General features: G+C 35.4%; 1 protein-coding gene across 1 annotated transcript; it reads left to right on the plus strand.

Annotated features, from left to right (window-relative positions):
- Positions 1-3,029: 3,029 nt before the first annotated feature.
- Positions 3,030-15,025, plus strand: LOC128867333 (protein late bloomer-like). Its single transcript, XM_054108457.1, has 5 exons — positions 3,030-3,222; positions 14,175-14,348; positions 14,429-14,584; positions 14,652-14,849; positions 14,907-15,025. Exons 1-5 carry the CDS (start codon positions 3,151-3,153, stop codon positions 14,976-14,978), a joined length of 672 nt encoding a protein of 223 aa, XP_053964432.1. The 5' UTR covers positions 3,030-3,150; the 3' UTR covers positions 14,979-15,025.
- Positions 15,026-16,395: the final 1,370 nt, after the last annotated feature.

Below are 16,395 nucleotides of genomic sequence, written 5' to 3' on the forward strand. Positions count from 1 at the left end.
ATAACTTTACAAACAACGCTTATATTTACGAGCTTTATTTGTTCTTTTTTTTTAGTTAGTTGAAAAATTCATCATGGAATTATTAACTGCGTTGATGAACTTACTTCGACTCATGGCGTTGGAGCACCACACTCAGGCCCAGTAAAACTTTTATATAACTAGTTTCAACATGACCGCCGATCTTTGCAAGATGAATTTCGTGAAGGCCATCGAAAAATGGTTGTTTTGTCAGAAATAATCGAAGCTGTGCGTCTATTAATAATGCAAGACCGTCATGTGATATATCGAAAAACAGACAGGAACATTGGGTCGCAGGAACATTGCGGAACATCTCGCACGATATGGCACAATTTGATAGTTGTCAAAAAAGGACTCAAGTCGATTGGTTGCAGGAACATTGGGTCGTCAGAAACATTGCGGAACATCTCGCACGATATGGCACAATTTGATAGTTGCCAAAAAAGGACTCAAGTCGATTGCTATAAAGAATTGATGAAGAAATCTGGTTCAAAGAACGTCTACGGCATCACAACAGTTGGAAAATTTTGGATCTTTACATATGAGACGAAAAAACATCAATCGACAGTATGGGTGTTCCAAGACCAGCTTTATCCAACAAAAGATGTTCGCTGAAGAAGCACTTCAAAGCAAATGGTCGCCTTTTTTCTCAGAAAATCTGGTTCTGTCGCAACTGTGCCTCTAGAGAAACTTAAAACTGTCAATTCTAAGTGGTACGCAACCATTTTTTTGCAAGAAGTTTTCGGAGATTAAGGAAAACTAACAGCCGAACAAGAATTTTCCTCACCAAGACAATGCGAGCTCTCAGGTGTCGGCTCACTCAAGAGAGCAAAATATAATACAGGGTGGCTGATGAAAGCCGCTACCAAAAAAAAATTGAATAACTTTTTTTCTTTTTAAGTTATCTGTTCCATTTTTGTTTTAATTTGCAGATTGATCTTTAAAATTTATTAAAATGGATAACTGGGACACGCAAACAAGAATTTGGATAGTCCGCCGCTATCACGCACTGGAGTCCGTAGTTTTGGTACAGAGAGAGTACAGGCGGATGTTTGGCGGCGATCCCCCGAGCAGATGGACCATAATGAGACTGGTGAATAATTTTGCTGAGCAAGGAACAGTCGCAAGAAGGCCTTATCATCGAAACCCACCAGTTCGGACGGAGGAAACGATCGCTGCTGTAGCTGCAGCTATACAAAGCAATCCAAGGGTTTCAACAAGAAGCTTATCTGCTCAACTTGGTGTCAGCCGACAGTCTTTGCAAACAATAATGCACAAAGATTTAGACTTATTTCCCTACAAAATTCAAATGGTTAACAAACTGAATGCAGCAGACTTGCCGATTCGCTTGGAATTTTGCCAGAAGATCCTGCAAATGGTGGAAGAAACTGCCTTTTCATGTCTGATGAGGCCCATTTCGATTTAAACGGCAATGTGAACAAACAAAATTGTCGAATATGGAGTACTTCTAACCCACAGATACTCCACGAGACGGAATTGCATCCTCTTCGCGTGACAGTGTGGTGTGCGGTTTCTTCACGCTGTATTGTCGGGCCTTATTTTTTTGAAGAAAATGGTCACACCGTTACGGTTACTGGAGACCGTTATTTGAAAATGCTGAAAGAATTTTTCTATCCAAAACTACGCCGAAAGAGAATTCCTTTCAACTCTGTGTGGTTTCAACAAGATGGGGCAACGTCTCACATAGCCCAGACTGTTATGACAGAGTTGCGACGAAAATTTCCCAATAAACTGATTTCAAGAAACTCCGAATTTCGTTGGCCCCCCAGGTCGCCTGACCTTACTGCACCTGACTTTTTCTTGTGGGGTTTATGTAAACAAGAAGTTTATAAAACAAAGCCAACAAATGAACTAAAACAATCCATTCGGGCAACAATTGCGGCTATTCCTGTCGCAACTTTCAAAGCAGCAATGAACAACTTTTTACTAAGATGCCGCACTTGTGTCAACGAGCATGGGGGGCATTTAAATTCAATTATTTTTAAAACTAGTTAAGCTACATTTAATAAAATTTAATGACCTTCAACTTGAAAAAAAAATAAATGAATTCCATACACTAAAAAAAAAGTTATTTGAGTTTCTTAATGTAGCAAAATTCATCAGCCACCCTGTACGTGTACGAGTATATATGCCTGAATGTACTTTGACATCAGAAACGGCGCAGTTCGATTACTTTTACTTTTGTAAAAAAAAAAAAATTAAGCAATCAAAACAAAAAAAAAGGTTTTCCTTAATCAACCAGTATAACCTAAGCTAACCTAAGTGTTTGTTAAGTCAAACCAGCTTATGCAAAATTTTGGGTGCTACGAGACATGACAGAAGGCTTAACAAGTGTCAGGCTATATAAATAAGAATAAGCTAAGTAAAGTTTTTTTATGGAAAATAAATACTTTTAAAAACAAAGCCAATTTGACGAGACTTTCGCATATAAAACACAACCAGAAGGTGAAGTACAGAAAAAATATATAAATTTATATATTATATAAGTAAATATTATTCCCAAAAAACCGAAGACACCTACTCGTCCACTGTCTATTTATGCGGCGCGTTTACTGTGGCCGCCAAAATTTCGCGCCTCTTTGCATTTCCAAATTTAATGCAGCTCGCATACAAAGCCTTCACGGCTGGCTATTTTCGTTAGCTAATAAACACATAGGCGACATACGGTGAGTGACTCGTCAGTAAGTCTGTAGTAAAAATTTGGAAAAATTAGGTTGGGCGGACGGGGAAAAATACATTTATGCATATATACAAAACTACATATATGTATGTGTACTCGTATGTGTGTTAGTGTTAAGAGATGACAACCACTGCCGGCAGACTCATCATAAACTCATACACTCGCACAATATCATAAATTGGCATGTTCCTTACGCTGTTGGCACTTAATTGGTCGAATTTTTTGAAAAATGCGAGTGTTTTGAAAATTTTTAGTCGCTTTCGTGAGGACAGTTTATTGTTTGCCTTTAAAGGTGCCGTGCGTTAGTAGCGCGTTATTTTGAATATATTGCGTTTGAAAAACAAAAAATCAATATCAACATTAAATAAAATTTTGAAAAATATAGCATAAATATATATACAAAAAAAAGTTTTAATACACAGAATAGAAAAATGCCGTTAACTATGGCTTTTAGCAGAGCTTGCCTGCAGTGGACTGTTATCGTTTTCAACACGCTGAGTCTGGTGGGTTAAATGCAAAAAATAAAAATTATAAAAATAATAAAATATATATGTACATGTCAAGCACAATATATCCCATCAGAGGTCGCAGTGCATTATGGCCCAATAATGATAATAACAATATTGCATATATTTTTCGACGTAATGTCAAGAAAAATGTACAACATGTATAACTAAAAAACAAAGCTGAATTATAAATTAAAAAAAACTGGATAAATTAGAAAATTGATGCATTATCCAAAGCTAGATATTAATATATTCTTGTAGAACCGCTGACTTTCAATAAGTGTTACGAATTTATATTTTATTTTTGCGCAAATGGTTTAAAACTATTTTATGATCGATCTTTAGCTTCTGGGCGATGCTACGACTGTTAGCATGCCGCTCAATTTTTTGTTATTTCTGTGATTGTAACGAAATTTTCTTTAACATCAAAACTGCCCAAACGGAACCGACGAAACCAAAATTGCACGAAATTAGCTGTTACAGTAGAGGCACCATTCACATCTTCAGCGGCCTGGCTTGCATTTTCGCCTTTATAAAAGAAAAACTGTAAAATGTGCAGAATTTACGCTTTCTTGACTTCCATTGTTAACACCCTGTAACTCACAACTGAATGCAAAAAAACCGTTGTCACCTTAACAACGAGCATAAACCTTAAATTGTGTCATCGATGCTTTTTGAAATATCGATCACTACGGCCATCTACCGAAACAATAATGCATTTATATTTTCCCAAAGTAATATATAAATAACTGTTCCAATACAGTGAGGGGCAAACTCCATTCCGTATTTTTTTTTTTCATATTATGTGAAAAATATACAACAGATTTAAGTTTAATCGGTTTTGTTAATTAATGTTAATCGATAGAATTCGATTACAATATGTGTGAAATATGATGTCACGCAAATGTTTGCCTTTTTCTTTAACGCAAAGTTGAGCTCGTTTTTTTGCATTTTCCATGACTTTTTTTAATGTATCTGGTCCTATGGCTGCAATTTCTTGTCGAATATTTTCTTTTAAAACTGTAAGTGTCTTCGACTGGTTAGTGTAAACCTTTCCCTTCAAATATCCCCACAGAAAAAAGTCGGGAGCAGTTAAGTCAGGTGAACGCGGCGGCCAGTCAAAATCACCTTTTTTTGACACTAATCGACTTGGGAGCATTTCGTTCAATAAATAAATAGTCAGGTGAGCTGTATGGGCCGTTGCGCCATCAGTTTGAATCTTGTACGGAAACAACTTCAAATCGATCCGTAAAATACGTCGCATTGACCTTTTACTGATGCCCAAAGCCTGAGCACCGCGTTCAGTCGAAAGATTTGGATTTTCCTGTAAAAGCTCCTGTGCAATGGTGATATTGATGTTTGATCTAGCTCTGCGGTGTATAATTGGACGTGGCACATTACTGAGAATACCAGTAGATTTAAATTTAGCATATAATGCACGAATTGTCTTAGGATCAGGTGCTTTTTTCCGAGGAAATTTTGCACGAAACGCGCGTTGAGTCAGAATAATTGAGTTCTGATTCTTAATGTAAAGTTCGACGATTTCAGAACGTTCGACAGGTGTATACTGCGACATGGTTAGAATTCTACTGACGTCTACTTTTTAAAATGTCATACTTTAAGCCGCATTTACGTCTACGTCAAAAATTATGGCCAGTTTACATTAGGGAATCGAGTTTGCCCCACCCTGTATTTTATTTGAGAAAAACGAAGTAGAGAAGGAAAAGAATGTATAAGATAAACTTGGCCATTTTATGTGAATAAAGGTGATGACAGATGTGATACATAATTTGCGACAATAACTACCAGAATAACACTAAAAGACCCTTCAATGCTTGATGCCCACAGTGATCTTCCACTCATAGGCTAACCGAATTGTAACAACGAAAAGCTTCCTAAGTTACATCGCAAAATTAATCCTAATAGTCTAGATGGAGTTACTGAAACTATCTTAGCAATTTATTGACCAAGTTGTTCACCTGTCCAAAACTTGATTTAGTTAAAGTTTGATCTATATTACGACGGCATCTGCAACGCGACTGAATTTTTCCGATTTGTTCTCAAAAATAATGTGATTTGCGACGCGTCACTTTTTGTGACTTGGATTTAAGTCGCTGACAATGGGCTGAATTTTCTTTGAAAATTTGTCGTTTTGGAAAATTAAAGATTTTCCGACTAAAGTAAAAAATACACACCGTTTCGCTGGAAAACCCCAAAAACTTGGCTTAATAAAATTGTTATGCTGACTAAAACGATACTAAATTTTTTCCTGGAATTAAAAATTGGCGTATAAAAGTCAAATCTAATTATGAAATTTTATAAAAAAATTTTGGGATGCAGTTGGAAAGCTTATTAAATTTTAGTGCAATAAAGCGCAACTTTGGAGTTGCTAGAAAACCAAGTTGATTTTTGGTTACTTTCTTCTTTGACGGAGGTGCGCATATTTCCAAATAACAAATTCATAACTTTTTTGCGATGCAATTACACTGTGGAACAAATTCAGGTTAGCAAAAATTAGGTCCATTCTGAGAGTGGCGGGTGAAAATAGAGGCGAAATTAGAAGACCCGTATCGCGCCGTTTTTTTATGTTACTTCGAATTTTTTTTTAATCGGCCTTCGAAGTATGCAGTCAAATGCCGATTTTCAGTATATTGTTTCATAAGTACCACAAAAATTTTCGAAATCAATTTTTTTCAAAAATTGTAATTGTTGCACAGGAATCTAGCAATAATTTGGCTTTTACAGATTGAAAAAATATCAATTACCTATAGTTTCAAGCTGACTCCGAACGGCAAATGGTTCTTTATGAGGAGCTTTTTCATGACAGAAATGCACTCGGAGATTTGCCATTGTCTGCCGACGGGCGACCGCTATTTGGAAAAGGTATTATACCATTTTGGTGTTTCATATACGGAGATTCGAACCTATGCAGTTCCGAATGGTAGCCGCGTACCAACCCATTCGACTACGACGACCGTAATGAGCTATACTTTGTAAAAACATAATCAACACTAGTCAAAATGTTGTTGTGCTATCATTTGTCGCGGGTTGTAGTCATAAAGATTTTATGCACCTCTTTGACAACTTGATAAAATATGTGACTTAATTTGCTGATAGATATACTCAACAATATGTAGATATTCGAACTTAAACTTAAAAAAGGTAATAAAAGTATCGATATCGAAGTATTCTAGTTTAGTTTTTATAGCCAATTAAAATTTCAGTTCAAATGCTTAAAGAATCCTATTTATACTTCGAGTTGGTTCGTATTCAGAGGTTGTCATATCGCATGGGGACAAACAAAATAAAATTGTAGAAGAAAGTTCTTTCTAATTGTAGTCGCCCCTCGTCAGACATTCGTTTAGTTTCGGGTGCATTTCAGCCTTGAAAAAACTTAACATAAACATTCGAAGACGGCACACAACTTTAGGTGTCTCCTTTTGTAAGATCAACATCAAGACGCAAGGAAAATCTCGGCCAAATGCCTTACTAATAGTGCTCATCCAAATCGATATTAAATGCATTTTTGTAGCCTGCTCCTTATACACGGTTGCCAATATTCGACGGACCTACCTGGCAACCCTGTATCTTTTGACAGTGACGTCAGATCACTTAATGTCATACCGCGTTGAAAGCGTCAGTCCAAGCAGATTTTTACCATGGAACAATACATGCCACGCGAGCGCTCCCAAATTGTTGAAATTTACATTCAACAAAAGAAGTCATTTGTGAAAACTCAACGTGCGTATAAAAAATTAAATAATGTGAAAAGTGCGCCTTCTAAGAACACCATTAAACGTTTGTACGAAAGGTTTTCGACTGGTGATGCTCTTTCTAATCCAAAGAGGCCAAATCAAAACCGACCAAGACGTCGCCAAGGACATCCCAAAATCGCCGTTCTTAGCAGTTGGGCATTGCTCGGACCACTTTACAACGAATTATCCGCATTGATTTGCATTTATTCCCGTATAAGATTCAATTGACGCAAAGATTGTTGCCTGCGGACAAGCCTCGTCTATTGGAATGGGCCCAAAAAGTCATCGAAATCCGTCGGGTCAGTCGAATATGGGCAACCCTGTATGTAGACTTCGAAGAAATTACTATACTCTGCCGATTTTGCCTAAACTGGGGGAAGAGGAAAACTTGAGGGTATCAATGAATGTATAAATTAATGGAATAGAAGTTTACACTTCGACCTTCGGTTAATTGGTGTTCTCTAATTTTCACAATACCTTATTCAGAATCGCCCCTTCAATAAACCTAAGCTGGAGCTGAGGTCATGTGCCTCTCTTCCAATCGTACTAGACCGAAATGTTTACTTTATCTTCTCGTCATGGCATCGCATTCAAGAAGTACGTGTAACGATATTTCTGGAGATAGATCTCGGAATCGACAATAGTTGTTAGACAATATTCACAGCCTGTGCACATGGCTCCGCAACCTGTAATACCAGTAAGAATGCCAGTGCGTAATCTCAGTTTGTTCTAAGTGAGGTTAGTGAGTTGTTTAAATTTATTCTGATTATATTCTCTCAACAGGGGCTTTGCCTAACCTCACAGTTGATGCCAGCTTACGTCTCGTAGTCTTAGCTCTTCCCCTCCGAGCTTTGGATATTCATACGTTTGTTTCGTAGTCAGGAAGAGTTCAGGTCTTATTAGTTTCGTGGTCGCAGCGTTTCCAGCCAATGCAACCAATGCCTCGTTCCTGGGTATACCTTTGTGAGCCGGCAACTGATTATGATTACTTGTCCCTAATAAGTTTAATCTCCCTGTTCACAATATGCGGGTATTATTGAGGAGTTAGATTCGAAGGATGACACGGCTTTGAGTACAGCCTGACTGTCACTCAAAATTGCAATTCGCTCATTTCGGAGATTTCTTTTTAGTTGGATATCTATGCACAGACGAATGTCATACACTTCTGCCTGGAAGATACTTGGACAAGCTTTAGGACAAAATAACGCTCATGCCTTCGAGTGTCTTCAAGTCATTTCTATACACTCCAGGAGTTTTACTTCGAGAGCAAATGAACTTCGGTTTGCTTTATTGCTTAGTTCAATCGTGAACATTTTTTCCAAACCATATACGAGGCAATTGAATAGAGTCGTGTATTAATTTTTACACAAATACTGTTTTTTGAATTAAAAATACTCCAGTTACCCATCCGTCAAACTTTTGTGCTGACAAAGTAAAAAATTGCTGGGCTCATTCATAGGCCTTCTGTTCACTTCCACACGCTCAGCTACGCGTCTTTAGCTCAAAGCTTGCAAACAACCATATGTACATATTTAAATATGCTATAAATAATATTATGACGATTTCTACCAAATTGCCTTAAAATTAATACATAAATACATCATTTAGCATTGTTTGTAAACAGAATTTTTTGCTTGTTTGTTGTTGTTGTTTTAGGCTTTTTTTGTCCTCTCTCTAATCTAAATATAAATTAAACATATTCTTAGTATGAAATTGCGGGCATCAGCTAGTTATTACACTAATACTTTTTGATTTTCTTTTAATAGATCAAATATCATTTCAAGGAGAATTCTTAGTTATTTGCTTTATTTCAAAAATTCTGAAGTGATAAAAATATTTATAAATCCGTTAATCCTCTGCGGTGAACTTCTAACCTTGCGTCTGTAGTGTAATAATCAATTAGAATTTTTTTTACGCATACACATACATACATAGATACTTATGTGATTGTGAATATTTTATTTTCATTTGCACAAATACATATTGTACATATAAACTTAAGTGTATAAATGCAGCCGTACGTGCCCATATTGTGAACATAAAATCTCGAGCTCTCTATGTCATTTGGTGAATCGCGCCCCTTTCCATGTTGGTGTCCATAAACTTTTTTCCGTCGTTCAAAAAATGCTTTCATGTTTTTGACACTTTTTATTGTGCGTGGACGGCAAAATGAAAAATATGTTTTTAACTAGGCAGTGCCAAGCTGTCAAGCTAAAGTTTTTAATAATGGCATACTAGAATTTATACAAAAATATTCCTACACCCGTCGACAGAAAAAAAAAATCGGGTACCCTAAATTTAAATTTTGACATTGGTTTTAGTTTTAAATAAAAACACAGCTCATTTTTAGCAAGAGCCTTATAAATCAATCTACAAAGTTTTATGTGAAATTCAGCAAACTTTAAAAAATTTTCATAAAAATTTACAACTTTCATCAGAATGGTAAGAAAATTTTTGGGTTTAAAGTGCTTCGAAAATCCCGTTTATTTTCGAAGAGAAATTTTTGCTTACGGTGTGGAACTTTCCCTCCATATAAAAAATGTGTTTTATATGAAACAAAATGCAATAACAAAAATTGTTGAAGCTCTACAATATTTTTTAGGCACTTCAAACCTTCACTTTAAAGTATTGCACTAAAAATACACTACACACTCAAAATTTTTCTAAAAATTCTGATAAATAATTGGAAATTTTGATGAAGATTTTATGAATTTTTCCGAATTTCGTACAAGGTTTGGAGCATCGATTCATATGGTTTTTACTTAAAAGTAAACTATAATTTTATTGAAACATAATCAAATTTTAATTACAAAAAATTAAATCAGAAAATTTATATTCCCAAGGTATATGTGAGCTGGTTTTGTAGGCGTGTGAATAGGGCACTAGGGTGGATCAATATGTATGAAACTATTTTTCTTGAAATCGCTCGTAGCAGATGCGGATTCTACAATATAAGTACATAAAATTCTAAGAAAAAGGTTCACAAGATCAAAGATTTAAAGTCTATTTCGAACCACCTCCGAAAATTTTAAAATAAGGTTTTTTTAATTAATTCGAAGTTATTGTGAGAGTAATAGTAATGTAAAGAATAATATTGGAAATATATTATTAATGTCGAGTTCTTTGAACGAATAATTTTTTTTTTTGATATCTAAAGCGTTTTTCAGTAAGAGCGCTTCAAATTTTTTTTGAATAAAACACAAACGGTTTGACTTTTTTAACTAATTTTTTTTTTATTATCGAGTTTGAACATATACATTTAAGTATGAAATTCGATTTCTTTTGCATGACCACCGCGTGCACGTTTTACGAAGTCCAATCGTTGAACCCAATTTTCGACCACTCTTTTGCATAAATCGGCCGAAATTCCAGCAATTTCGCGTTCAATATTGGCTCTGAGCTCACAAATCGTCGCCGGCTTGTTACTGTAGACCAATGACTTCACATAACCCCAAAGAAAATAGTCTAGAGGCGTCAAATCACACGAGTGCGGCGGCCATTCGACCCGTCCATTTCTGGAAATAATACGCTCATCGAACTTACTCTTCAACAAATCAATTGAAGCGTGTGCTGTGTGGCTTGTGGCCCCGTCCTGTTGAAACCACATGTCGTCTAAGTCCATACCATTCAATTGCGGCCAAAAATAATTATTTATCATGTCGCGGTATCGATTTCCATTCACAGTAACGTGGCGATCGTTCTCGTCAACGAAAAAATATGGGCCAATTACGCCGCCGGCATGTAAAACGCACCAAACAGTGTATTTTTCGGGATGCAACTGTGCCTCATGAATCACGTGTGGATTGCTCTCTGCCCACTAACGCATATTTTGCTTGTTGACAAAGCCATTGAGCCAAAAGTGAGCTTCATCACTGCAGATGATTTTTTGGAAAATTTATAAATATTCATAAAAAATTTGCACGATTATTTTCATACGAAATTTGCACAATTTGCAATCGTTGCTCAAGTGTGTAGCGTTCCGTGATGAAATGTATACTAATGAAGTTTACAAATGACAAGCGAAAAATAAAAAATATTGCGTCGTTCGCCCTCCCTATCGGAAAAAAGTTGAAGCGCACCTATTGAAAAACGCCTTACTTCTTATTTAAAGGACCCCATAATGGTGCTAGAAAGCAAATTATGTGTAAGTTTTTAATATTGTAAAATAATAAATAACTGTATGGAATTTTTCTTTGAATATGTACAGAAAACAAACTAAAAGTTGTCACAAAACCGAACAAAATTTTTTTTTATTTCAAAAAAAAGTTTTCCTTTTTTAATCAATAAATTAATAACGTGTTTATCACTATTTTGGTTTTAGATCCTTTTACTTGCCAGAGAAGATGCAGTTTTTCTACTTTCAATCTTCATTACCACGATCCCTCCATTTTCCTATTAATAAAATATACCTAGGAACGATGACAAAAGAGAAATTAACCCGCCCTAGTATAATAAGTATATAAATATGTAAATGTGTACACACAAGCGTATGCTTATGTGCATATGTATTCATATAGGTAAACACATACTCAATGGCTCATAGTCCGTCTTAGTATTTCTTAATATTTATCTCTTATTATTTATTTTTTTTTCCTTCTAGTCATTTATGTAGGTTTGTATTTATTTATTATGATGTGTATAATTACTTATTGACCGTAAAGTAGTCTTTTCCGCACATTTTTGTATTGATTCTGCGGTAGGTGAAATGCTAAGTTATTCGAAAATTAATGGATTCTATTATCAGACCCATTACGCTAATTAATTTACAATAAAAGTCAAACATATATCGATTTTTTATTAGCTAATAACTCATATTGGTGTGGGTTAATAAGTTCCTTAATTGAAATAGGAAATAATCATTTCCTCAAACTATATAATGATTTTTTTTTGTTTTTTTGTAATACACATTTCATGCAACTCTTCTCTAAATCTTAATCTAATACGATTTCTAGAGTGCCTTGAAATAGGAGTTCGTATAACAATAATATGGATTGCTTGAAAATATTTTACGTTCAGAAACTGGTGGCAATTGATTTTACTTTTGTCTAATTGCAAAGAATATACATATATATATATAAGTATAACACTGGCTTGGAGAAGTGTGAAGATTTTTATTTTCTTGTAAATCTCTTAACTTCCTGCTTTATACTTCGTATGCTATTAAGAACACGGTAGGTTCGAGCACAGTGTACACAGTAAGTCAGCCGTGGGCAACATGCCTGTTTGACAATATGTTTGTTTTCTTTTTTTTACAAGAAGAAAACATCAACAGCCTCACTCAACAGTGGAAGTACCACACCCGAAGTAAGCCTCCTACCGTCAAAGTGCCGATTCCCCCGGTATTGCTATCAAGGATTTCGTGGGGAGGTGGTTCGAGCACTAAACTCAACGTCAATTACTATCCTGATGCCAGGCGGCAGAAGTTGCATTTCTCTGTTACCAGCCACTGTTAAAATCATTTCAGGAAAGATCACTGTCGGGTCTGTATAGCTCCATCCATCATATCCTGAATCTCCAGCATCAGTGACACTAAGTTCTCGGACCCGACGCTGCACCCAAGGATATCTTTAAAATGCCAAATATTCATATTGTAAATCAATTTTCAAAATTGAAACCTCCACAAAATTTCATAAAAATATGTAATGGACCCTTTAAAAGACCAGATTTGCATTCAGCGCAAAAAAAAAAAATGGCGCAAGAAAAGCCTCCGATTTTTTTGTAGTCGTAAGCTTGTTAATGGTCTGTAGCGTATGTTTTATATCATAAAAAGAAATCGAATAATTTTTTCAGAATCCCCATACAAATAGCTAATCACCAAAAAGATACTAAAAGTAATTTTTGGATTTTCTTTCGCTTGAAATTTTTTTCGTTTTTCGAATACAGCCATTTTGCTTAAAATTTGTGTCCGTTGATTATTTTACACGTTTCAAGATAATCGATGTGCATGACGTACGTTTCTCAAATATTTGCCGCTATGACCTTACTGGACGATTCATCCACCTTGAACTTCTTTGGTTGATACCATTCCGTGAGCTCTGGTGTGTTTTGATAAGTACAGTTACGAAATAATGATATTTTGCTCATGGGAATTGCGATTGAATCCACTTATTTTTGAAATATGATTTGTAAGGATAGTGAACGAAAGCTGATGTAATGAGCCCACCTGCAGAATTACCCGTTATTGTGGTCGACTCTCAATACAAAAACAAAAAATCTCTGCTAAGGAGTTCTGCCTAATAAACAGAGAAGCCCAGAGGTTAGGCGCGCAGATGAATAGGATGAATAAGAAGAAGGGACGATTTTTCAATGTGCTCTGGCGATGATTCACCACTTTATATAGACAAGTCTTTAATGAGTTGAAAGACCACAGCACTATGGAAATCACGGAACTTCTCAAGTTTTTAATCAGTTCTCATTGGTTATAGCAGATATTAGAAGAAGATAGAACAACCGCCAATATTATTCAGGCTCGTATCTTCGCCCGTTGAACGTTCAATACCAATTGTGTTGTGGTGATATGTGCAGCCAATTATAATTTGTTATATAAACGCAGCGATATTGTTTGGTTTGCATGACTGTTTTTTCATGCAAGAACCTTTTGCGTCACTTCTTTCTCATTTCACGAAAATGCTTGCAGATATCTCTTGCAAATAACTGCCATACAAAATATTTAGAAGAAATTATGTTGAGGTCATTTCTATTCAAACTTATGAGCTAAGCTCTAACAGTTTCTGCGGTTCCATCAAAGGCGTGAGCATCATCATGCATGAGCATCTTGGAATGGGAAGTAATGGAATTGTGTGCGGCTGGAAAGAGTATCATAATAAAAAAATGTTTAGATAAGTATGCAGAAATGATCACAAAATGGGTAAAAAATGTATTTTTATTTTAGTTATGACATATAACTTTTACTTTTGTATTGTTATCATGACATTTTTGCTCTCCTTTAGTCATTTATTAGTCAAATTAAGCAAAAGCATTATCCACATTTAATCGGAATTTGAAGGCTAATGAAATCGAACTGTTTCCGCTTTTAAGACAGATATTTTAAGAGAAGTAAAAAGTTCTTAAAGTTATAAATTGTACACTTTCTAAAAATAAGCGCCAGTTACACACGTAAAACTAAGTTCCGCCTGCACATACTCGTACATCCCTTTTAACTTGCTTGAATTTCTTTTTTGTTTCTTTCTCCAGATAATTGGTATATTATCGGTGGTCGCTTGCGTTTACGAATTGGAAAAATTCGCAGAAGGCTCAACAGAGCACATGGAAAAGATTGTGCAACTGGCAGCGGCTTGTTTACTGGTGCTCTCCTCATTCGTGGGCTGTTTAGGCGCTGTTAATGGTTCTGTTAGAATACTCTGCTGTGTAAGCACTAAATACCAGAGAGTGCACTACTCTGCATAACTTTATGTAATAATTAAATACTTGTTTTTTTGTTTATGCAGTTCATCACAATGTTGATAGCATTGATAGTATCACATATATGGAAATTATGGCATTACAATGAACAAAAACGGATGGCAGCAACAGAGGGATTGATCACGGCAGCCTGGTTGACAGAACTTGTAACACCAGGCGCCATGAATGAACTGCAAGAATCGGTAAGAATACCCTATAGGATTTCACTAATTTTGGTGTCTAAAAATTAATTTGCTCCTGTATATTCAGTATGAATGCTGCGGCGAACAGAGCAGCCTAGACTATAAGAAGCTAAATATTAAAATTCCACTCACCTGTTATCGCTATCAGAATGGTTTGCGCAGCGTTTATCCCTATGACGAAGGCTGCTTAGTTGCGCTAAAACGCGCATACCTGACTGTGTATCGCTATGAACGATTAGCACATGCACTACTCGTTGGTTTTGAGGTAAGTAGTTACGGCTAATTTTGCTCTTTAAATATACTTCATGCTTTTATTTTGCAGAGCATAGGCATATTGGTAGCATTGCTGTTAATTTGCCAGTTGCTGACGAAGTCACGTAGATATAATTATTAATAATTTTCAGATTGTGTTTAAATTATTTTAATAGTACATAGTTGAATAAGCAAAAAGAAACAGTTTGAATAAAAAATTATAATTTGAGAATTTATAAGTTTTTAATTAAACGGCGGCACGCATTAGGTTGGAGTGAGATGTATTAGGGATTCTTTTTGTGTTTTATATTCAGTAAAATTTCCCAGTTTTTTATGCAAAAGTGAAAAATTCAGGAACTGTTTTACACATTTTGTTGTTGTGATTTTGTTGACATTTTTTTGGAAAAAATAAAACTTGTGCACTATGTTTATGTAAAATATGAAGTACCGCTACACAATTCATTTCAACGAATTCTCTCTGCGCAAATGCTTGTGAGTTCCTAAAGCCTGCGAAACCTTAATACGGGGTTTTTTCTAATTTTTCGATAAAACCGTGCAACAAAACTTTTCATATATGAGAAGATCGATATATGCGCGATACTATTGGATGTTTTTAAGAGCTTGAGAGCTTAAACTTATAATATAAAACTGAAATATTTGTCGAATGATTTTTTTATTATTATACTCTTTTAAATAATTTCATGGCATTGTTTTTTGAATGTGATATTTGGCATCCGTCCGCTGGAGCTACGAGTAACAGGGTACATTCGATCAGTGCAATTAATCGATTATTTATTGCAATTTGTGGCAAGTTTTGCCGTCTTATTGGAACCAAAAGTCGTCGATATTTAGCTGATTAATTTTTGGAAGCAAAAATTCAGCAAGCATGGTTCGATGTCACTCGTCTTTGACCTTAACGGCAGCTCCTTTCTCCTTTCGAAAGAAATAAGGTCAATAATATCGCCAGCGTGTAGGCCGCATGTGAAATGGACGAAGTGTTCTATGAACTTCGCGAAGAGATTTATTTGTTTCAAAAATAAATTTACACAATTTGGAAGCGTTGTTTTGGCGTTAAACGATTCATGATGACTTGACATACCTTACTGAACAGAAATGTCAATACAGGTGGCCATTTTCAGCTGTTAAGGCGTAGTTAACGATGTCGAAAAGAACACTAAATTTTGCTTTTGTAGTTTTTCACTATGACGTCTAGATTTCACGTTTTTTAAGGACTTCAAAATTTCAAATAGAACCCAGCATTAAAAAAAGTATCCTAATTTTATAAAACTATATAACATTGACATCAATTGAAAGAATATGGTGAAGAGAATTCAAACATATATATTTTCTTCCTAAAAATGTAGCAACTATTTTTTGAAATTTTCATTCCTAAACGTTTTTGAAGATTTATGTAAATTACTCCAAAAAAAATTGTGATAAAGACCCTTATGGCCCACTTTTACAGTCATAAGTTAACTATTGGATTAATGATTATCAACCACTTTTCATTTTACAAAGTCAATTCGACTAATGGTTGATTGTAGTTAAGTTAATTTGCC

Source organism: Anastrepha ludens, chromosome 6 (assembly GCF_028408465.1).
Source record: "Anastrepha ludens isolate Willacy chromosome 6, idAnaLude1.1, whole genome shotgun sequence".
Taxonomy (NCBI): Eukaryota; Metazoa; Arthropoda; class Insecta; order Diptera; family Tephritidae; genus Anastrepha; species Anastrepha ludens.

Bases quoted from the DNA above. Each gene is read 5' to 3' on its own strand.
- LOC128867333 (XM_054108457.1), top strand. From the start codon at position 3,151: ATGCCGTTAACTATGGCTTTTAGCAGAGCTTGCCTGCAGTGGACTGTT. The intron at 14,585-14,651 runs GTAAGAATACCC...CTGTATATTCAG, and splicing joins TGAATGAACTGCAAGAATCG to TATGAATGCTGCGGCGAACA. The intron at 14,850-14,906 runs GTAAGTAGTTAC...TTTATTTTGCAG, and splicing joins CACTACTCGTTGGTTTTGAG to AGCATAGGCATATTGGTAGC.